This window comes from Panthera onca, chromosome A1 (assembly GCF_046562875.1).
Source record: "Panthera onca isolate mPanOnc1 chromosome A1, mPanOnc1 haplotype 2, whole genome shotgun sequence".
NCBI lineage: Eukaryota > Metazoa > Chordata > Mammalia > Carnivora > Felidae > Panthera > Panthera onca.
The window spans coordinates 103392091-103416345 of NC_138339.1; the positions used below are offsets into that span (position 1 = coordinate 103392091).

At 38.5% G+C, this 24255-nt stretch overlaps 2 protein-coding genes, 1 long non-coding RNA gene and 1 other non-coding gene across 7 annotated transcripts; 3 read left to right on the top strand and 1 right to left on the bottom strand.

Annotated features, from left to right (window-relative positions):
• The first annotated feature begins 107 nt into the window (after positions 1 to 107).
• AK6 (adenylate kinase 6) lies at positions 108 to 16400 on the top strand. 4 transcript variants are annotated; one of them, XM_078449202.1, is made up of 6 exons: positions 108 to 257; positions 2250 to 2342; positions 11858 to 11916; positions 12017 to 12162; positions 15187 to 15238; positions 15941 to 16051. In XM_078449202.1, the coding sequence occupies exons 1-5, from the start codon at positions 131 to 133 to the stop codon at positions 15218 to 15220; spliced, it is 459 nt and encodes a 152-aa protein (XP_078305328.1). In that variant the 5' UTR covers positions 108 to 130; the 3' UTR covers positions 15221 to 15238; positions 15941 to 16051. The 4 variants fall into 4 exon arrangements, with proteins under 4 accessions (XP_078305328.1, XP_060491616.1, XP_078305330.1 ...); XM_060635633.1 differs by lacking the exon at positions 15187 to 15238 and having other exon boundaries at positions 15941 to 16400; XM_060635634.2 differs by lacking the exon at positions 15187 to 15238 and having other exon boundaries at positions 174 to 294; positions 15941 to 16247.
• On the top strand, positions 2250 to 4103 carry TAF9 (TATA-box binding protein associated factor 9). The gene is made up of 2 exons (XM_078449190.1): positions 2250 to 2342; positions 3149 to 4103. Exon 2 carries the CDS (start codon positions 3166 to 3168, stop codon positions 3961 to 3963), a length of 798 nt encoding a protein of 265 aa, XP_078305316.1. The 5' UTR covers positions 2250 to 2342; positions 3149 to 3165; the 3' UTR covers positions 3964 to 4103.
• On the bottom strand, positions 7391 to 9113 carry LOC132681304 (uncharacterized). The gene is made up of 2 exons (XR_009610985.2): positions 9009 to 9113; positions 7391 to 7557 (listed from the first exon to the last, which is right to left on the bottom strand). It is a non-coding gene; the product is annotated as an uncharacterized LOC132681304 (long non-coding RNA).
• Positions 16401 to 22205: 5805 nt separating the features above from the next.
• Positions 22206 to 22312, top strand: LOC132682525 (U6 spliceosomal RNA). The gene has a single exon (XR_009611712.1). It is a non-coding gene; the product is annotated as a U6 spliceosomal RNA (small nuclear RNA).
• The last annotated feature ends 1943 nt before the right edge of the window (positions 22313 to 24255 follow it).

Below are 24255 nucleotides of genomic sequence, written 5' to 3' on the forward strand. Positions count from 1 at the left end.
TGTGACTTAGGCATCTACCGCATTGCCTGACCCGAAACGCGGACCTGACCTGTGCCCCAGCCTGGGACACTGCACTGAAAACGTGCTATAGAAGGCCAGGTAACCAATGTTCAGTGACTAGGCGGTAGAGATGGGCCGCGAGCGCCGCGCAGGGCCTCGAGAACCCCGAGGCCGCTGGCGCTTGCCGCAGCTCGCCCCTTTCGGCTCCTCCCTGTCGTGCGTAGAGTGCGTGAGCCAAGGCGCCCAGAGCCAGCGCGGTGAGGACCATGTTGCTTCCGAACATCCTGCTCACGGGTCAGGCGCGCGGCGGGGAGGCGCTGGGCTGCGGGCAGGCCACGGACCTGAGTGCTGTGGGGCGTCGGGCGCCAGAAAGGGTGCCGTGCCGTTCGGTGTTTCGAGGCTAGTGGAGGGCCGCGCGGCGTGGCTGTGGTCCCGGCCTCGAGACCTGGTCCTCCGACCGTTGCGGGAGGCGGGGTGGGGGCGGGGAACGTTATTCTTTTGGCCTGAGGTCACTCGGTGAGGTAGGGAGAGAGAGAGAGAGAGAGAGAGACCTGTCCTGGTCCCTTTTCTGGCAAGAAATCTGATTCTGCCGAATCTTTGGGAATCTGGTTTTTGTTTGTAAAATGGCCGTTGATTTTTTTCTTTGGTAGGGTTGTGTTTAGAGTTTTAAGCGAGATAATGTAAGGCAGTCATTTTGTATTTAATGCTGGATGCCTCGTCCTTAGGCCTTTCTTGGCCATGTTTCATTTTCCTTGGTGTCTGATAATCACTTTTGGGTAAAAGGGTTCGGATATTTGTGACGTAGTTTGGTTAACTTGCTGTGTACGTTGAGTTAGCGTCAGAAGCTCTTTTCTGTTTGGTTTTTTTTTTCCTTTCAAAAAGAAAAGGTACCTACTGAGCATCCCTGATCGTTTCTCTTGTTTAGATGCACTCTAAAGTTCCTGGGATGATAGTTTCGTCCCTTCTCGGTCTTTGTACCCGTATGCAGGGCGCTTGTTAAGCGGGAGGCCTACTGAACTTTCGCATTATGATTTTAAAGACTATTGTTAGCTGTTTAAATGTTTATTAAACTGTAGTTAATAGCATCATGGGGCATTCATGCAAAAGTCAAATGGGTGTAGATGGTGTTGGAACACAAAAATTGAGACGCTCTTCCTGGCAACAAAGCAGAAGTTTATTATTTAACAAAACATAATCTTGTTGACAGCGCCCACGTCTTGTCAGTTTTTGAAAGCTACGGATAGTAATCTGTTTACCTATTATGATTCCTTAGGGGAAGATACTACAACTTCTGAACTGTTGGGGTCAGCCAGGGTCCTGGTATTTTAGTATCCAGCCGTACTGTCAAAAACCTAAAGGTGAACATTTTAGGGAAAACACAGTAGTCCAGGAAAAAACAAACAAACACAGGATAGTCCAGGGTTCAGACTTGGTGTATTACAGTGGACTTGTAAAAGTTCTTGTCCTGTAAATGGAGGCATGATTTGTCTCTGTTATCTTTAATTATTATAATGACCAAGTTTTATAACTTCACTGGCTCTAACCTGTTCTGAGCTGAAAATTACACATTTCATTATTTTGAAATAAAATAGATGTAAAAAAAGGAAAAGTGAAGAACAATGCCTAGTACTGCTATTTATCTGAAAGGCAATGAACGTATGGTGTGTTTATTACATAAAAATGCGTGTAATACATATGTAATATATATATATATATATGCACATATGTGTATATATATGGGTTGCCATATATATAAATACACGTGTGTATACACAAACACCTATGCATTAGGATTTCTTGAGAAAGATAAAAGAAACTGCTTTTCAGTGGTTATCTCTAAGGAAGAGGTAGTGGAGCCAGTAGTGGAAATGAGATTTGTCCCTCATACTGGTTAAATTTTTTCCACGAATTAATTTCTTCATTTTTTAAAAATGAAAGCAAGTAAACGATGGTAATTTGAGATCACTAGTGTTATTATTGGAGTATCTGTTATGGTGGCAGGCAGTCTGTGAATTGGTATCAGAATCACCCAAGCCTTACTCCTGATAGATCAGATATACTTGGCGAGATTATGCTATCCAGCAGGCTTTGAGTAACTTTGACTAGGTCATAGTGTATAGTAATTCACGGAGGATTGCTAATTAGGAAATTTTTCATTTCAGTTGTTAAGCACTTTATGAAGGGTAGATAGGTGGCTGAAGTCTAATAAGTATTTTATGAACAGTATTCTTCTGTGGCTTGTCTTACAGGTACACCAGGGGTTGGAAAAACCACCCTAGGCAAAGAACTTGCATCAAGATCAGGACTGAAATACATTAATGTGGGTGATTTAGCTCGAGAAGGTAAGGGATACTTTGGTGCTAGTTTTTGTTTTTTTGGTTTTTTTAAAGAGAGTAGATAATGGAGTTAGTACTATATTTGTGAGAGGTACAAAAAGCAGAGACAGTGCTTTTAAGGAATTGATGCTCTGTTGAGGACCCATAGAAAGAGAAAATAAGTGTATAATACTGTGTTCTGGTTGTTTTGGCTGTTACATCCCATCCTCCCCTGCCCTCTTGGCCAATAGTTTTTTGTTGTTGCGTTTTGTTTTTGTTTTGTTTTGGGTTTTTTTTTTTGAGTGGTAATAATTGGGAATGTTTCCATGAAGAGATGGGATTTGGGGAGAATGTTTTTGAGATGGACAAACACATCTAAGTGTGGGTACTACTAAGCGTATCTGTGGAGATAGTATATTGCTCTCACTGGAAGGACACATTATTTTGAACTCAGTCAGTAGGACATGACTGTTCTTTTTTTTCTTAGAGTCATTTGATAGTTGCATGCCTGCACACAACTGAACATTATTCTGAAGTGATAAATGTTTTTATTTATTTTACCGTTTCCCCCAGTCTTTTATCACTCCCTTATTTGTGTCTTCATTTTTGTATATCCTGTAATGATTTGGATAGGGTGGAAACTCCATAAACTTAAGTAAAGGGGACTTTTAAGTGTGCCTCATTAAAATTAAAAAGATTTAATATTTAAAAATTTTAAATATATTTTCACAATTTTAACAGTATTTAAAATTTAGAAAGTTCCTGACAGTTGCTACTAAAGTAACTATTTCAGGTTTGATCTAATGTACATATTTTTTTCAAATGATCTAAAGTCTGATCAACGGATATCATGGATTCTGGCAAGATGGCTTCTCCCAAGAGCATGCCGAAAGATGCACAGATGATGGCACAAATCCTGAAGGATATGGGGATTACAGAATATGAGCCAAGAGTTATAAATCAGATGTTGGAGTTTGCCTTCCGATATGTGACCACAATTCTAGATGATGCAAAAATTTATTCAAGCCATGCTAAGAAAGCTACTGTTGATGCAGATGATGTGCGATTGGCAATCCAGTGTCGTGCTGATCAGTCTTTTACCTCTCCTCCCCCAAGAGATTTTTTATTAGATATTGCAAGGCAAAGAAATCAAACTCCTTTGCCCTTAATCAAGCCATATTCAGGCCCCAGGTTGCCACCTGATAGATATTGCTTGACTGCTCCAAACTATAGACTTAAGTCTTTACAAAAAAAGGCATCTACTTCTGCGGGAAGAATAACAGTTCCGCGGTTAAGTGTTGGTTCAGTTACTAGCAGACCAAGTACTCCCACGCTTGGCACGCCAACCCCACAAACCATGTCTGTGTCAACTAAAGTAGGGACTCCAATGTCCCTCACAGGGCAAAGGTTTACAGTACAGATGCCCACTTCACAGTCCCCAACTGTAAAAGCATCAATTCCTGCAACATCTGCAGTTCAGAATGTTCTAATTAACCCATCATTAATTGGGTCCAAGAACATTCTTATAACCACTAACATGGTGTCATCACAAAATACTGCCAATGAATCAGCAAATGCATTGAAAAGAAAACGAGAAGATGATGATGATGATGATGATGACGATGATGATGACTATGATAATTTGTAATCTAGCTTTGATGCTTGTAACATGTGTACTTGGTCTTGAATCCATTGTACTGAGATTAAACATGCATGCTGGGTGTTTTCATGTTGTGTTGTAGAACATGTAAATTGTATTTAATGAGTAAATATAGTTACCCTCTCTGAGTTGTTGGATTTTCTTTAATAGGATTAGTAATGGTTTTTCATCAGCCTTCAAGTGTAAAAAATAAAGTTGTTCATCAATTTGTTGGTACTTTGGCAATTATGTTTTTAGAAGCAGTTTTCTTTGTGTCACCAACAGGAATAACCCTAACAACAACTTGAAGTTGTTGTGGCCTATTCATTACCACTAGAGTGTTACTTCTGGTGTGTTCAGATGTTTAGATCACAGTATGATCCCTAGTGTATAAGTCAGTCTCATAGAACCGTGTCTCTTTTGGAGAGACCACTTCATCTGTTTTGATGAATAATCTGTCAATTATTAACTTCTTCCTAGGTCCTATTTTTTTATCGCTTTGGTTGTATTTAAGGACCTTTGATGGGTCTCCCATTATCGTTCCACTTTAAAATTGCAAAAAAATTTTTTCCAGTAGGGCACCTGAGTGGCTCAGTCCTTAAGCATCTGACTTTGGCTCAGCTCATGATCTCATGGTTGGTGAGCTTGAGCCCCACGTCGCATGAGCCCTGCTTCAGGTGAGCCCCATGTTCTCGTTCTCTCTCTCCCTTCCTCCCTCCCCCTCACCCCCCAGCTCCTGCTGCTCCTGGGATTCTCTGCCCCTTGCTCACTTGCCTCCCCCCAATATCTTTTTTTTCCCCAGTATCCTTTTTTTGCAGGTCAGTTTTGTACATCTTAGCTTTGTCATATTCTTGATGCTGTAAGTATCATGCTCATATTTTTTTTTCAGTGTTTTGAGAGAGTGCATGCGTACACACTCAACTAAGGGAGAGGCAGAGAGAGAGGGAGAGAGAGAATCCCAAAGAGGCTCCACACTCAACCTGGAGCCTGATGTGGGGCTCCATCCCATGACCATGAGATCATGACCTGAGCTTAAACCAAGAATCAGATGCTTAACTGCTGAGCCATCCAGATTTCACTCATGGTGATATTTTAATCCAGGTCTGGTATTTATAGTTCATAAAATTTAGGTGTTTATTTGCTGTTGTACAAGGCTAGTCAGTCTCCCCATTTTATACCTATATAAAATCTGGTTTTCTTCCTTTGCCTGTTGAATTTGACAAGTGATTTCACAGTCCCATACAGTTGTCAGTTTCAGTCTTGTCTTCCAGTTTATCTTACCCACTGACTTTAACATTTCTAAATGTAATGAAGTTGCTATATAATTTATCACGAATAGTATGAGAGGAATAATAACACTAGACGATTGGTTCCTGGTGTACTTGTACTCAACACTTTTAGCCAGTGTATGTACACCTAATGGAGTATTTAGTCCCAAATGTCCTCTGAATTTTATTGATGAGATTGTTTCATAAGATAGAATCTAAGCCTTGGGTTCCCCCACTTCTCCCATAACGCCGGATAAAGGATTTCTGGTCTCTCTTAACATGGTGTTAGATAAAGTACTCTATGAGGTTTTTCATAATGTACCAGATTGTTCTTTTCTCCAGATGCTATTTGAATATATCTGAAAATCTTAACTAGAAAATATACTGAGACCCCTACCTGTTCATTTTTCTCAAATAGTGATGTATTTTAAGAGAAACCATGTAATCATCTGTAAAGGAAAGGTTCCCAACTAGGTGTGATTTTTGCCTTTCAGGGGACTTTTGGCAATTTCTGAATACTTTTGAGTAGTCATGACTGGAGTGGAAGCCAGGGATTCTGTTGAACATCCCACAATTCACAGAATAACCCTCCATTCCCATAAAGGAATTATCAAGCTCAAAACGTCAGTATTTGAGATTGAGAACCCTGCTATAAAGCAATAAGACCAAAACAACCCACTTGTTTTAAATAAATCTGTCTAAATAGAATTTATTGCCATTCTAGTAACCCTGTTGAGTTGCTATATCATTTGTAAGAGACTTATGCCATGTGGAACCAAGGTAGGAAAAATTAGGTAAGGAATTAAGCTTAATAAAATGGGGAGTCCTAAATATGGTATGGCTAAGAATGCTTTTTTACCCTGTTACTCCAGTCTCAGATTCTTCCTTTCCCTTATGCAATCACTTAATTACTTAACAGCATCCTTAATTTTCCTGCCACAAGTTTATCAGTCTTCAGCCTCTGCTCATAAACCCCAGGATCCCCATATGTCTAGACAAAGTGATATAATTCTATTAACGTTGGGTCCATTTGGAACATTGTTATGCATAGCTGAGCCCTCAGCACTTAAAATCTTGATCTCTTTCTAATCCAGGAGTTGACAAACTGCTGTTTTTTATAGAAACCACATTAGCTGAAGACTAGCTCATGAAGCATGAAGTGTTTGCTATCTGGCCTTTTACAGAAAACGCTTGGTATCCCCACTCTAACCTCTTTATCCCATTTTTTTCCCTCCACTGGAAGCTACCCCTGGAAGGCTCTGAAGCTAACCTCCCTGGTGGCCCCTCCAGCACTGCTGTCTCCCAGTCTGCATGTGATCCTCCTACATACACGTCTTCCCCCATAATTTCACTGCAACTGTATTGTAGTTTTGCCCCTCCCTTTAGTAATCTCATTCACTCTGGACTAGTTACTCCCTTTTAAAAGAGCCCAGTTTCAGGGCACCTGGGTGGCTCAGTCGGTTAAGTGTCCAACTTCGACTCCGGTCACGATCTCACAGTCCATGAGTTTGAGCCCCGTGTCGGGCTCTGCTGACAGCTCAGAGCCTGGAGCCTGCTTCGGATTCTGTGTCTCCTCTTCTCTCTCTGCCCCTCCCATGCTCATGCTCTGTCTCTCAATAATAAACGTTAAAAAAAATTTTTTTTTCAAGATCCCAGTTTCTAGACACCTACTAAAGGTAATCACCTTCTTGACAGTTGCCAGACCTTTTCACAAACTAAAACATTTAAGAAGCACATGCTCTGAAATCCTGACTACTTGCTCATGCTTGATTCTTGTTCCCCTCACATAGAAACACAAACATGCTAACACAGATCCACTTGCCCCGTAAATCTTAATGGTTTGCCTGAAAAATCCCTATGGTATCCCTATCCTATTTTCAAGCCCATTTCTCCTGAATCTCCTACTCTTTAGTATCTTTCCCTCTTCTATGCCATTATTACGTCCTTTATAAAGAAGAGGGAGAGGGAATAAACAAGACTTGAACTTTTTCTGATAAAGTCCATCATCTGTAATGTATGGATTATGAACTGGTTTGAGTTTACCTTTAGCCTTACCTGCAGCCACTCCCCTAGGTTCCCTTCATTCTGCGCACAGTGCACTTGTTCCTCACTGGGAATTGACCTCCAGGTCTTTACAAGTGCTGTTCCCTTTACCTGGAGATGCCCTTATCTGCCTTTTAAACAACTCTTTAAAAGACCCAACTCAAGGGGGGCGCCTGGGTGACTCAGTCACTTGAGTGGCTGACTCTTGATTTCCGCTCAGGTCATGATCCCAGGGTCGTGGGATGGAGTCCTGCGCCAGGCTCTGCACTAAGCATGGATCGTGCTTGAGATTCTTAAAAAGAGAGAAAGACCCAACTCAAATGTCACATCTTTGGTGCTCACTAACCTCTAAGGATTTATTGTGCTTTTCTTTACATAAAAGGTCAGGTATCAAAGCACTATATCTTTCTAAACCAATTAGCTTCTTGTACTAATTGCATTACAGTTATAAGCTTCTCGTTGGATTGAGGTAAATGTGGTAAACTTTTCAAAGTAAGAAATCAGGGGGTTGGGGAGGGGGTGCCTGGCCGGCCGAGTCTGTAGAGCATGGGACTCAAGATCACAGGGTTGTGAGTTCAAGCCCTACATTGGGCATGGAGCTTACTTAAAAAAAAAAAAATACAAAGTAAGAAATCTGAAAATGTTTTAAATATTGGCAATAGCAATGAAATAGCATCCAACATCATTAAAGAACAGCTTTCATGTGAGTATAAACTCTAGGAGGGCAGTTAAAATGTAATGATTTTATTGCTTGACTAACAACAGGTAGGAAGATCTTTTGAGGTAAGAACTTAAGCCGTTTAACTTTGGCAACTAACTTTAAATCATAAAACTTTGTTGAGAAAATTGAATTTTCTAAGCTTTTGGTAGGTTAATCAATTCAAGCCTTTTTATCGTTTCTAGATTAGGATCCTGTACTTAGCTCTAAATTTGACTTCCAACTGAAACTTTGTAAAGGGCATACATAAAAAAATAATAAAGTAGCATACGTTTTTCCGTTTTTTTCAGAAATTTGAAATGAACTTTTTTAAAATGTTTTTTTTAAACTTTTTTTTTTTTTTTAACATTTATTTATTGTTGAGAGACAAAGACAGACAGAGCATGAGCAGGGGAGGGGCTAGAGAGAGAGAGAGAGACAATCCGAAGCAGGCTCCAGACTCTGAGCTGTCAGCACAGAGCATGACACGGGGCCCGAACCCACGAATCGTGAGATCATAACTGGAGCCGAGGTCGGATACTCAACTAACTGAGCCACCCAGGCATCCTTTAATGTTTATTTTTAAGAGCTAGAGGGCACAAGTGGGGGAGAAGCAGAGAGAGGGGGACAGAGGGTGCCAAGGGGGCTCTGCACCGACAGCAGAGAGCCTGATGCGGTACTCGAACTCCCGAACTCAGAGACCATGACCTGATCCAAAGTTGGATGCTCAACCGACTGAGTCACCAGGGGCCCCATGAAATTTGAAATGAACTTTAAAGGATTTTCTTTTTTTTTTTTTTTTTTGAGAGCAAGCACAAGCCGGGGAGGGGCAGAGAGAGAGAGGGAGAGAGAGAGAATCCCAAATAGGCTTTGCTCTGCCCGTGCAGAGTCCAATGCAGGACTTGATCTCACAAACCATGAGATCATGACCTGAGCCGAAATCAAGAGCTGTACGCTTACCTGACTGAGCCACCCAGGCGCCCCTAAAATGAACTTTAGAATCCATTTCTCCATTCCCTATGGTACAGGTTATAATTATCACTCACCTAAAATTCTGCAGTAGCCTTGATCTGGTATCCCTGTTTCTGGATTTGCTTCCTTCTAACTTATTCTCTATGGAGAAACCAAAATAATTTTTAAAAATTTGTAATTGATCCTGTCATTTCAGGCTTAAAATGTTTTAATGATTTTACTTTGCCTTAGATTAAGTCTAACTCTGCAACCCTTTTTGATCTGGCCTCAATTTACCTGACCCTTTATCACCTATTTTATACATAGTCTAAGAAACTTTCCCTCCCTTAAGTCTTGCCTTCTTAATTCTGCCTTTGAATATCGTTTTTCTCTGTTGAAAATAGTCATCCCTACTTTTTTCCCTAGGTACCTGCTTCAAGTCTCCACTTAAAAGTCACTTCCTCCAGGAAGCCTTCCCTAATGTTCCACGTTTAAAGTATTATCCTATTATAATTTCCAGGTTACTTTGTCCTCTCTAATTTTATTGTAAACTCTTCAAGGGAAAGACTACGTTTGCCTTCTTGGTCATTTTGCTCATTATTAAATCCTTATTATCCCTACAGGCACTTGTACATGGTAGGTATTTGATAGGTGTTTTTTGAAATGAATGTTTTAAAGGTTGGATTACACTATTCAACTACATTAACATGATTTAAGAAATCCTGCATTTCAGCATTGTGGTATAAAGACTTTAATTCTAACTCAATATTGCAGTGGTTGTCTCTATTTTAGATAGCATATTTTTTAACGATTTCACTAGTCTTGAGAGTTAAGGATTTAAAATATGAAGGAACCTCAGTATTTATCTACTGCAGATTCCTACATAGTATGGAATCAACAGTAGGTATTAGATTTTGTGGCATTGTGAAAATAATACACCAAAAAAGTACTCCAAATCCTAATTTATTTCCATTTTTGTATTTCTGATCTTTGGCCCTATTACAACTTTGAATTCTGCTTTTTATGTTTTACCCTTTGTGTCATAAGCATTTATCATGTGTGACCTAGTCCATAGTACATAATACTACCTAATATTTATTTTCTTAACTTTAATTACATAATATTTCATCAAACTAGTAAACCGAGATATAAGTTTTTCCTATTGTTGAATGTTTATCACTTAAAATTTTTTCTGGCTAGAAATTAAATGGTAGAGGAAATCTATGAATGGATATGACATTTTTATTTTTAAAATTATTTTTTAAATGTCTTATTTATTTTTAAGAGAGTGTGAGTGGGGAGGTACAGAGGGAGGGGGAGACAGAGGATCTGAAGCCGGCTCCATGATGACAGCATAGAGCCGGACGCACTGCTCAAACCCATGAACTGATCAGATCATGACCTGAGCTGAAGTTGGACACTCAACCCAGACACCCCTAAAATTATTTTTGAAATACATTTCCAATTTATTATATACATATATGATTAATGCAACAGGCATAAAAAGGGTAATTTTATATTTCTTTAATAGCCGGTAAAGTCCAACATATTTTCATCGTATGTTTATTAATTATTTTCATTGTGTGTGAATTCCTTTTTGTTAAGGTACGTATTTTTAATCTTGATTTTGAAGGTCATTATGTAATCTACATTTCAGGCCTTTGTCCTACTATAAAAATTTCTCCCAGTAGTTGTTTTTATTGCTACATTATTTTTCACTGAACAGAGATTTAGCATTTTATGTGTTTTAAAATGAACAAACTCAAATGAATCATTCCTTTACAGATTAAATTTTCCGCTAATTGTCTTTGAATTAAACAATTGGCTCTTTAATCCAGTTTATAGTATACAGGATTTAGATTATTTGTAAATCATTATCCAGTTTTCCCAATACCAAGGCAGTTTAATTTTTTTAGCTAGAGTATCTGGTAATTGCGCAGTAATCCAGGGAAGCAGATGGCACAGGGAGGTGCTTGAGAGGTGCTCACGTGGCCAGAATGAGTCCATACACTGTCCTGGCAGGACAAAAAGTTGCAACTGTCTCTGTGCCTCCCATTGACCCTCAGAACTACCCTTTTATTACTTCAGAACTCGTGCTCATTTTAACCTAATTTCAACCTGTGCCAAAATATTGAAGGGAAAGATGTGGGAGGACTATAGCATGCTCTTAGAGATGGCTCAAAGGATGGTCTAAGCCTTATTACATATTTCTTAGAGATCTAGGTGAGCATAGGATTATGTCTCACCTTCTAAAGCAAGACTTCCTTTGAAAGCCAGCTTTGATTTGTTGGAAAATTCTTACATGAGATTTAAATCTGCCTTCTTTATAACTGCCCATCATTCTTGTTTTGCCTCCTGAAATGTTTATTCGACCCATGGGTTTTGAGGATCCTGGAAATCTAGAAGTAAAAATACTGTTCAGGAGCACTTGGGTCAAACTGACTCTCCTTTCCCAGACCCCACGAAGATGGGACCTGTGTGACTGAGGGCTCATTTTTAGAATTGAGAAACTGCTGTTGCTTCTACTAAGTTCCATCTCCTTAGCCTAAAATATTTGATAATCTATTGTTAATGTGTGCGAGTGTCTGTATCCCTGTGTCCCCTCTTCCCACCAAATAGCTCAACAAAAATAATGCAGTCCTCTTCTATTAGTCCCACAAATTCTGAAATCATTCATTTTTTTTAGTTGGTTTCAATTTTGATAGCTAAAATTGTATCAGATATATTGCTATCCAAGTTTCCCTCTAGGTAAAATTCTGATTTAATCAGCATTGCTCTTTACATTTGGTGTCCGTGTGACATCTGCTGTCTGTTAGTGCCCTCTCTAGTCTCTCAAAGAGTAACTGATGGTATATTTCCTTTCCTAAAGTCTAAAATTAATTGAAAATTACTGACAGTGACTTATAAAATACTAGTTTAATAAGCCAGTGTAAATCTCTTTTAGGGCAGTTATATGATGGCTATGATGAAGAGTATGATTGCCCCATTTTAGATGAAGATAGAGTAAGTACAAGTTTTTTATAAAGTATACTTTTTAAAATTTAATAGGAAAGTTGACCTCATTTTTTTTAAAAGGAGCATTCTTTCTGTCCCTTTCTTACAGGTAGTTGATGAATTAGAAAACCAAGTGAGTGAAGGTGGAGTTATTGTTGATTACCATGGTTGTGATTTCTTCCCTGAACGCTGGTTTCATATAGTTTTTGTGCTGCGAGCAGATAACAGTGTATTGTACAAAAGACTTGAAACAAGGTAAGAAAGGAAAAACACTGAATTCTTAAAGTATGATATAACCCTTTATTCAGATTCCTGAAATTAGCCAGTACAACCATGATAAAGGATTCCTTTCGAATATGTGACTATTGGTCTCTCATTATAAACCAAGTCTGTATGGTACCAGCGCTCTGAATCTAAGAGAAAAAGATACATTTGTAAAACACAGGTAATAGTTTATAACTGAGTAAATGAATACTGCAACTGACAGTTTAAATAAAATATACCGTAACAGCAACTCTATTTAGTCATGATGTTTCCTTAATGTAAAACCTTCCTGGGAAAACAACCAAGCCAATAACATACTCTGACTGCTGAATGTACATTACCAGCTCAAAATATCCGCACAACATGAATGGGAAAGTTTATGAAAAACTGACAAGATAAATCAACATTTCCAACCTTTAAAATATATTTTGAGTTGGTCCCTCCAAGAGAGCATCAGACTTAATCCAGAATAAACAAAAAAGAGGAATTTTTATGGGAAACATTTTTCCATTGTCTTTTGAGTCAAGCTGTAGGAAGATGGAGGTTCTAGAGGATTTATGGGGCAATCTCAGAAGGAACGCTTCAAAAGTTTCCCTAAGTTCAGGTTTAGAATTCGTAGTTCTCAATGACAGTAGTCAGCTCTGACTAACCATCACTGGATAGGATACTTGTAAAATCCTTACACCAAGGAGTATAGTAGCAAATATATGGAGAAAGTTGGAGCTAGACCTAAAACCGTAATCGTCTTTTTTAGGCAGAGAAAAGACATTAACAGTGTTTTAACAGAGAAGTAATGGAGACCAATTGGTACACATTCCTTTCTGCAAACCAAACAATTTAAATTTTTTATTAAAAATTATTGTTTTGGGGCACCTGGCTGGCTCAGTTGGTAGACCATGCAACTCTTGATTTCAGGGTTTTAAGTTCAAGCCCCATATTGGGTGTTGAGATTACTTAAAATCTGTAAAAGAAGAAATTTACTGTTTTGGAGCACCTGGCCGGCTCAGTCAGTGGAGCATGCTGTGCTCGATCTTGGGGTTGTAAGTTCAAGCCCCACCTTTGGTATAGAGATTACTTAAAAATAAAATCTTAAAAAAAAGATTTCTGTTTTATATAAAGAGCCAAAGACTAAGATATGAAAAAATTTGAGAGAGCTTGTCTTGTTTTTAGCCATTGAAAAAGTTACAAAGTAATCAATCACCTTAAAAAAAAATAACAGCTTTACTGAGCTAAATTCACATACATACAATTCACCCATTAGAAGTATACACATTTGTTTTTAGTATATTCACAGAATTATGCATCTGTTACTACAGCCAATTTTAGAAAATGTTCATTGTCTCCCTCCTCCCCCAAAACCTGTGCCCATTAGCAGTCACTCCCCATATTTCCTCTCAGTCCCCTGGCCCTAGGCAACCAGTAATTGACCTTCTGTCTCTTTTGGATTTGCCTATTCTGGACATTTTATGTAAAAGAAATCTTACAGTACATGATATTCTGTGTCTGGTTTCTTTTATTTAACCTAATGTTTTCAGAGTTCATCTATGTTGCAGCATGTATCAATACTTCGTTTTTATCCACTTACCAGAATATAGACATTTGGGTCTTTTCCATTTTTTGGCTATTGTAAATAATACTGCTGTGAATATTCATGCCTGTGATTTTATGTGGACATTATGTGTTCAATTATCTTGGATATGAAATTTAAGAATAGGATTGCTGGGTAATAAACTCCATGTTCAACCTTTTGAGGAACTGTTAGACTGTTAGCCAAAGTGGCTCTACCAATTTTCCTTCCTAAGAGCAGTGTTTGAAGGCTCTAGTATTTCCACATTCTTGTGGACAGTTGTTATGTCTTTTCATTGTAGCCATCCCAGTGGGTATGAAGTAGTATCTCATTGTGGTTTTGATTTGCATTTCCTTGATCACTAATGATATTGAGCATCTTTTCATGTACTTATTGCTCATTTGTCTGTCTTCTTGGAAGAAATAGCTCTTCAGACCCTTTGCCCAGTTTTTTATTGGGTTATGCTTCCTTCTTAATTAAGTTGTAAGAGTTCTTTGTGTATTTTAGATGCAAATCCCTTATCAGATATATGATTTGCAAAAATTTTCTCTCATTCTGTTGGTTATGTTTTCATACAGTTAATCATCCTTAAGTAGTTCGATTTACTTTTTTTTTAAATGTTTATTTTTGAGAGAGACAGAGTGTGAGTGGGGGAGGGACAGAGACAGAGGGAGACACAAAACTTGAAGCAGGCTTCAGGCTCCATGCTGTCAGCACAGGACCAGATGCAGGGCTCAAACCTACGAACCGTGAGATCATGACCCGAGCTGAAGTCAGATGCTTAACTGACTGAGCCATCTAGGCACCCCATAAGTAATTCAATTTACTCTTGATTGTTACAAGGTTGAACTAATATGAATTTTTAAAAATCTTTTTCATTAGCTAATTAATTAGTTGGCTAATTTACATATCTGCCTAAAGATGATGTAAGTTAATTTTTTTTTACATCTTTGGAATTGGTAAAGCACAGATACATCTCTCTGTATGATCAAGTACCCAATTAGTATATAGTGTTCCTATCAGAAGTATTTAATTTTTTTAAATATTATTTTTTTATTTTTTGTAAAGTTTATTTATTTTGAGAGAGGGCAAGTGTGAGCTGGGAAAGGGCAGAAAGAAAGGGAGACAGAGAATCCCAAGCAGGCTCTGCACTGTTGGCACACAGCCAAACGTGGGGCTCGATCTCATGAATCGTGAGACCATGATCTGAGCTGAAATGATGAGTCAGACACTTAACTGACTGAGCCACCCACGCACCCCTAAGATTTTATTTTTTAACTAATCTCTACACCCAACACTGGGCTGGAACTTACAACCCCAAGATCAGGAGTTGCATGCTCCACCCACTGAGCCAGCCAGGGGCTCCCCATAAGTATTTCATTTTTATACACTACCTCGTTGTTTTATCTGTCTATATCTTAATTCCTCTAATTTCTTTTGAAATCTAGGACCAAAGTTCTACACTTCTTATTTATCTCATAGCTCAATATCTGGCTTGAGGTAGGTAGATATGTTTGCTAATGAAATGGATGACAAATTTTGGGGGCTGAAATTAAGACAAACCTAAACATTGGATATTAGTTTTAACTTCTTGTCAAAAAAGCCTCTCAGGGCACCTGGGTGGCTCAGTTGGCTAAGCATAGGACTTGGGCTCAGGTCATGAGCTTACAGTTCATGGGATCAAGCCCTGCATTTGGGCTCTTTGCTGACAGTGCAGAGCCTGTTTAGGATTTTCTCTCTCTCCCTCTCTCTCTGCCCCTCCCCTGCTCATGCTCTCTCTCTGTCTCTCAATAAACCTTATATATTTAAAAAAGTCTCATATTGGGGCACCTGGGTGGCTCAGTCGACTTTGGCTCAGGTCATGATCTCATGGTTCATGGGTTTGAGTCCCATGTCAGGCTCTCTGCTGACAGCTCAGAGCCTGGAGTCTGCTTCGGATTCTTTGTCTCCCTCTCTCTCTTCCCCTCCCCTGCTCACTCTCTGTCTCTCGCTCAAAAATAAATAAACATCAAAAAAATTAATAACTAAAAAAAAGTTTCATATTTACAGGTGCCAGTCTATTTTATTTAAATAAATAGACTACAAGGAGTATTTTTGCATGATATTTCATGTATTTAAAAGTGTCCGGTTTCTCTTGTGTTCCTAAAACTCCAGTTAATGCCATTCAGTTTGCTGTTTTTTTATCTTCTCATTGCCTTCCAGGGGTTATAATGAGAAGAAGCTAAAAGATAATATTCAGTGTGAAATTTTTCAAGTTCTTTATGAAGAAGCATTAGCATCCTACAAGGAAGAAATAGTACATCAGCTGCCCAGCAATAAACCAGAAGATCTAGAGGATAATATCAATCAGATATTGAAGTGGATTGAGCAGTGGATTAAGGATCATAGCTCCTGATTTACAAGACTACTAGCCACTTTACAACCACTCTTGTTATATCTCTGCCATATTGAATAAATTGTCCAATTGTCGGTAAAGCTTTTTTATTAAAATTGAGCTGCAAGACTAGTAGATGGATGGCCTAAAGGTTTATGTGTGGGCTTTCTTTCTCCATGAGAAAGCAAAAGTCTCAAGTATAGTATATATAATATCATTAAGGATTGATAGTAAAAACTGTTCATTTTAAATGCTTCAACAGCTAAAGAATAAATAAATCTGACCACATGGGTGGCTATCTTTTAAGTTCATTGCAGAATAAAGTAAAAGTGATCCCTTAAAGTAAAAGTTAAGACTGAAGATAAAACATCAGAGTTTTTCATTTTTATTTCTTTGCTTAAAAAACAAACACACAGGGGCTCCTGGGCGGCTCAGTCAGTTGAGCTTCTGACTCTTGATTTCAGCTCAGGTCATGATCACAGGGTCATGGGATTGAGCCCCGTGTAGGGCTCCATGCTGAGTGTGCAGTCTGCTGAAGATTCTCCCTCTCTCTCTCTCTCTCTCTCTTTCTCTGCCCCTCTCCCCCGCTCACCCCTCCCCCCATCTCAAACACACACACACACACACACAAAGAAATGGTAATACTTATACTCTACAAAAACTGGAAGGTACAAAAGGGTATACTGGAAAGGTAGGTTTCCCTTCCAGGCCACCCCTTATTCTTCAGCCACCCCAGGTCCCCTCCCTTTAAGAAGTAATGTTTCTGGTTTCCTAAGTCTCTTTTGGAGAGATTTTATGCCTGCAAAGTATGTATGTTTGTGTACTTTAGTTGCTTTAAGCATGTGGTAGCATATTAAATACACTCTTCTGTATCCTTATTTTCATTTAATATATTTTGGAGAGTATATCATCTCATAACATACAGACCTCCCTATTCTTTCAAATTAAGATAAAATTTTACTTGATGTGTTTTTTAAAATTTTTATTTATTTACTTGTTTGTTTATTTATTAAGAGAGAGAGCGTGGGGGCCCTGGGTGGCTCAGTCGGTTAAGTGTCCGACTTTGGCTCAGGTCATGGTCTCGCGGTTTGTGAGTTCAAGTCCCACGTTGGGTTCTGTGCTCACAGCTCAGAGCCTAGAGCCTGCTTTGGATTCTGTGTCTCCCTCTCTCTGCCCCTGCCCCCCTAAAGAAATAAATAAACCTTTAAAACAAAAAAAAAAAAAAAAAAGAGAGCACAGGGGAGGGGCAGAGAGGGAGAGAAAGAATCTCAAGCAGGATCTACACCCAATGCAGAGCCCAACATGGGGTGGGGCTCGATCTCATGCCAATGAGATCATGACCTGAGCCGAAATCAAGGGATGGACGCTTAACTGACTGAGCCACCCAGGTGGCCCCAAATTTGTCATTTTAAAGTGCATAATTGGGTGCGTGGGTGGCTCAGTTAAGTGTCTAACTCTAGGTTCAGCTCAGGTCACAATCTCACATTTTGTGGGTTCAAGCCCCACATCGGGCTCCACGCTAAATGGCACAGAGCCTATTTGGGATTCTTTCTCTTCCTCTCTCTCTGCCCCTCCCCTGCTCACTTGCACTCTCACCCAAAAAATAAACTTAAAAAAAAAGTGCACAACTAGCTGGCTTTTATTATACTCACAAGATTGTGTAATCATCATACTTCAACCATCACTATCTAATTCCATATGTAACATTTTTATTACCCCACCCAGAAAAAGTCCAGTACTGTTAGCAGTCACTTTCCATTTTTCCCTTCTCCTAGCCCCTTGGAATCACTAGTTTACTTTGTCTGTATGGTTTTGCATATTCTGGGCATTTCATATAAATGGAATCATACAATATGTAGCCTTTTATGTCTGGCTTCTTTGACTTAGCATATTGTTTCCAAGGTCATCCCTATTGCAGCCTCTACCGGTAGGTACCTCATTCCTTTTTATCAAGTAATATTCCACTGTATGTACCACCTCTTGTTTATCCATTCCATCATTTGCACAATTGGGTTGTATCCTTTCTGGGTCTTATGAATTATGTTATGAACATTTGTATACAGGTTTTTGTGTAGATGTAGGTTTTCAATTCTTGGGTATAGAGGGAAATTTCTGGGTCCTTTCGCAACTGAGTTTAACTTTGCGAAAACACCAAACTGTTTTGCAAAATGGTTGCATTACTTTACATTCCCCTCCCCCTGTCTACGTAGTAGGGATCTAATTTCTCCACATCCATGCCAGTACCTGCTAGATGAACACTTGTTCATCTAATAGCCATCCTGTGCATGTATAGTAATATTTCATATTAGTCTTGATTTACATTTCCCTGATGACTATTGATGTACCTACTAGTCATTCATATATCTTCTTTGGATCCCTAATTTTTTTTTTTTTTTAAGTTTTATTTAAGTAATCTTTACATCCAATGTGGGCTTGAGCTCACAATCCTGAGATTAAGTCACATGCTCTTCCAACCGAGCCAGCCAGGCACCCCTGGATCCCTAATCTTTTTAAAGCTTGCACATAAGTCCATATAGGATGTGCTATGATTGGTTTAATCTGTCCCCTACTGATAGACTTTTAGGTTGTTTCCAGCTTTTTACTATTACAATGTTGCCAAGAATGGTAAGAAAGAAAGGCACCTGAGAGGCTCAGTTGGTTAAGTCTCTGGCTCTTGATCTCAGCTCAGGTCATGATCTCATGGTTCATCGGATCAAGCCCCACGTCAGGCTCTGCACTGACAGCAAGGAGCCTGCTTGGGATTCTCTTTCTCTCCCTCTCTGCCCCTCTCCTGCTCACACGCTCTCTCTCAAAATAAATAAACTTAAAAAAAAAAAAAGGGTAAGAAAGAATAACATGTATATTACATGTATATATTACATGTATCTTACATGCCAAGCACTCTTAAATACATTTCAAAAGTGAACTCTATTAATCCACATGATACCATCTGAGTTAGGTATTATTATTTCCATTACAGGTGATGGAAACAGGGCACAGAATGAAGTGACACAGTCAAGATCGCAGGAAGTATCAGAGTCAGGAGTCTATCTTAGCAGGCTCTTACCCATTAAGTTATACTGCTTAATGTACATGGAACTTGGCACATGAGTAAGTTTATCTGTCCAGTAAATTCCTGAGTAAATTGTAAGCAAAGATAACATTTAGTAGATTCATTTTAATAATCATATATTGCCTATTATATACATGCAAGACTCCAACCAAATAACTGGTGGGGAAAGCCTCAAGTTCTTGACCTTCAGATGATCATAACCTAGTATACAAGGAAGATATACATACAAATGGGCCCTTTAGACAAATCAGGTAGACTATGGCAAATGACCTACTGGAGATTCTAACAGAGAGAATAAAAGAGATAACTGTTTCCTACTATGAATATCAGAAAAGGATAAATGCTATAGGATGCAGGGCTTTGAAGAATGAGTATAGAGGTAGAGAAGAGAATTACTCAGACTAAGATAATAGCACATAGGTGCTATCCAGTCAAATCACATATAAAATGAGGATAATTACATCATAGGGCTATTGTAAGGATTAAATAAACAGTGTTTGGCACATACTGTTATTATTTTTAGTAATATTAATGGCTGTTTTGAGAAGACAATGTTCTTTTCATTACTAGAATTTAATAGTAATAATAATAATAATTTAGTGAAATTATCAAGTGGTTGCTAATTATCTTAACAGTAAAACTGACTCAAAGATTTTCCTTCAACAGAAGGGAGATTATTATCTAAAAGGGAATCTAATACAGAGCTATACACCTTTCAGGAATTTTAATTAAATATTAATTAAATATTAATATAATTAAATAAATCTTAATATACTCATTTCAGCTCTAGGTTTTTATTTGAAACTAGTGATAGTGCTTTAACATGTTGTTACAATTATTTGAAGGTTGTAGAAATAACCCCATTTACTGTTTGTCTTTGGTTTTATTTAACCTACTTGTTTGGTTTTTAACTTAAGTAGATTGGTTTAAAATAAACCTAAGGAGGGGCGCCTGGGTGGCTCAGTTGGTTAAATGTCCGACTTAAGCTCAGGTCATGATCTCACGGTTCATGAGTTCAAGCCCCACGTCAGGCTCTGTGCTGACAGCTCAGAGCCTGGAGCCTGCTTCAGATTCGATGTCTCCCTCTCTCTGCCCCTCCCCTGCTCATGCTCTATCTCAAAAATAAAACATTAAAAAAATTTTTTTAATAAAAAAAATAATAAAACAAACCTAAGGAGATAAAAAGTGTTCTAAATTTTAAATCATTTTATGTTTCTGTAAATAAGACTTCTTAATAAGATATATTTTGTTCCTCGTGAGTACCTTAACCAGCTTTGAAGTATGTATAACCACTGATTATTTTCCTTATGCCCACTCTTGTTGGTATATTTTTTATTTTTGTGGGCGTTTAAAAGGGGTTTAGCCTCACTTCATCTGTATTTCTTTTGAATGTTCTACCACCAATCCCTACCAACATTTAAATTTGTTAGTTTCTAACAAAAAGTCATAGGGGTCAGGGGTCCCTGGGTGGCTTAGTCAGTTAAGTGTCTGACTTTAGCTGAGGTCATGATCTCGGGGTTCATGAGTTTGAGCCCTACATCAGCTCTCTGCTGTCAGCACGGAGCCTGTTTCTTATCCTCTGTCTCCCTCTTTCTCTGCCACTTCCCTGCTTACTCTTTATCTCTCTCAAAAATAAACATTTTTTTTTTAATTTTAAGAAAAAAAAGTCATAGGAGTAAAAACTGCTAAGAAGCATTTATCCTTTCCTATGGAGTGGGGAGAGTCCAAGGTAAAAAAAGAATCACGGTTCTTAGTAACTTTTTTTTAAATGTTTATTTATTTTGAGAGAGAGAGAGAGACAGAGGACAAGCAGGGGAGGGGCAGTGAGAGAGAGAGACAGAGAATCCCAAGCAGACTCCACGCTGTCAGCTGAGAGCCCAACGCAAGGCTCAAACTCATAAACTGTGAGAGCATGATCTGCACCAAAATCAACAGTCAGATACTTAACCGACTCTGTCACCCAGGCATCCCAGTTCTTAGTAGTGAAAAACAACATCCTGAAAATCATTTATATATGCCTATTTATATGTATAAATCGGCTTTTATTTAAAATTTAGTTCCTTAACACTTTTGATGACATAAATCCCTTTGACAGTCTGATATAAGCTATGAACCCACTTCCTCTAAGTAATACAGATATACATATTAATGTAAAATACTGTTTATGTTTTTCAAAGACTCAAAGACCCTTGAAATCCATTCAGAGGTTTGTTGTCTACGGAATTTATTATTATGGAAGGGAGGATTAAAAAAAAAAATAATTTGTTACACGAGGCTAGCGAATAAAAAGCCAAGTGATCATTTGCTCATCCTCGGGATCCTCACCAGTGCATTAAGCAGAAAATAAATAAAAGACATACAGAGCTGTCAGGAAAAAAATAAGGTATTCTCAGGTAACATGATAATCTGTGTAGAAATTCCAAAGAGAATCTATACAAAAACTACTTGAACTAATAAGTGACGTTAACAAAGTCACAGGATATAAGACCAATACACAAAAACTACTGCATTTCCATATAGCAGTGACAAACAATTGGAAATTAAGACTAGAACAATACCATTTACAATAGTACCAAAAACATGACCTACTTAGGTTAAATCTAACAAAATATTTGCAAGATCTGCATACTGAAAATTCAAATGAAAGAAATCAAAGATCAAAAAAAGATGTATAAACCATGTTCATGAAATCGAAGATTCAATATTATTAACATGACAATTTTCCCCAAATTGATCTATTAATCCAGCCCCAATCAAAATGCCAGCATACTCTTCTAAAGTAAAAGTTGCAGGGCGCCTGGGTGGCTCAGTCGGCTAAGCATCCGACTTCAGCTCAGGTCACGATCTCACAGTTTGTGGGTTCAAGCCCCGCATCGGGCTCTGTGCTGACCGCTAAGAGCCTAGAGCCTGTTTCAGATTCTGTGTCTCCCTCTCTCTCTGACCCTCCCCCGTTCATGCTCTCTCTCTGTCTCAAAAATAAATAAACGTTAAAAAAAAATTTTTAAAGTAAAAGTTGCTGAGTGCCCATTTTGGCAGCACATACACTAAAATTGGAACAATACAGTGAACTTTAGCATGGCCCCTGCACAAAGATGCCACGCAAATTTGTGAAGCGTTCCATAATAAAAAGAAAAATTGCTAAGCTGATTCTAGAATTTATATGGAAACATGTAGGAGCTAGAGTAACCAAACAATGCTGAAACAGGAGAACAAAGTTAAAAACAACCCTGGTGTACGTGATTTCAAGATTTGCTATAAAGACTAAAGCAAGACAATGTGGGACACTAGAATGATGGACACATAGATCAGATCTTGTAATAGAAAAGACAGTCCAGGAAGAAATCCACACCTAGACAGGCGATTTTTGATGGAGGTGCAAAAGGAAAATCAATGGGGAAACTAACTTTTTGACAAATAATAGGTATACATATCAAAAATTGAACCTCGGGGCACCTGGCTGGCTCGGTTGGTAGAGCAGAAGACTCTTGATTTTGGGGTTGCGAGTTCTAGTCCCCACATTGGAAGTAGAGATTAGTTAAAAATAAAATTTAAAAAAAAGTGAACTTCAAACTTAACCACATACCGAATTCAAAATTCAAAATGTCTCAGAGACCTATGTGTAAAACCTAAAATATATAAAACTTCTAGATGAAAACATACTAAGAAATTTTAGTGCTCTTTGATTAGGCAAAGATTTATCTGATAGAACACAAAAAACACAAACCAAAGAAAAAAGAATCAATAAATTTGACTTCAAAATTTAAAACTCTTCCTCTCAAAAGACACCTAATATTGGGGGGGCCTGACTAGCTCAGTCAGGAGAGCACGCAACTGGATCTCAGGGTCATGAGTTCTAGCCCCAGGTTGGCCATGGAGCCTGCTTAAAAAAAAGACTTAAGAAAAGCAGCAGCCACAGATTAGGAGAAATGTAAACACACATATGAAACAGATTTGTATATAAAATATACATGATACTCTTGGGGCACCTGGGTGACTCAGTCGGTTAACTGAGTTGCAGCTCCATTCATGATCTCACGGTTTGGTTTTTGAGATTGAGATTGAGCCCCGTGGTGGGCTCTGGGCTGACAGCACTTGCTTGGGATTCTCTCTCATTCTCTCTCTCTGCCGCTCCCCCACTTGTGCACATGTGTTTTCTTTCTCTCTCTCAAAATAAATAAACTTGAAAAGAATGAAATGTACTCAAGTTGGTAGATAGAAATTTTTTTAAAGACATTCACCGCACATTTATTATGCAATAGTTTAGCAGCATTGCACATAAAGGGTGATGAAAGCCAACTTTAAACTCATGCATTTTTTCAGGGGCACCTGGGTGGCTCAGTCGGTTGAGCGTCCGACTTTGGCTCAGGTCATGATCTCACACTCCGTGAGTTCGAGCCCCGCATCGGGCTCTGTGCTGACAGCTTGGAGCCTGGAGCTGGCTTCAGATTCTGTGTCTCCCTCTCTTTCCCTGCCTCTCCCCTGCTCATGCTCTGTCTCTCTCTGTCTCAAAAATAAATTAAAATATTAAAAAAAAAAATAAATAAACTCATGCATTTTTTAAATAAAAATTTAATATGCATGCATTCAAATCTATGCTTTCTGGAGAAGTCTGATAAAGAAAACAGAGTTAAAATATTTTTAGTGGGAAAGTTCTGAAATATTTTTAAGGTTAAAGAAGTCTATTTTAAATCGGTCAAAGTTTTAAGTGAAGAAAAACTATTTTTGGTTTGCAAAGCTATTGAATATGCTAGACTAGTAGGCAAATTGACTTTAAAATTATAAATATATTAATCTCTACTGGCACAAGAACAGACACTCAGATCAATGGAACAGAACAGAGAACCCAGAAATGGACCCACAAACATATGGCCAACTAATCTTTGACAAAGCAGGAAAGAATATTCAGTGGAATAAAGACAGTCTCTTCAGCAAGTGGCACTGGGAAAACTGGACAGCAACATGCAGAAGAATGAACCTGGACCACTTTCTTACACCATACACAAAAATAAAATGGATGAAAGACCTCAATGTAAGACAGGAAGCCATCAAAATCCTCGAGCAGAAAGTAGG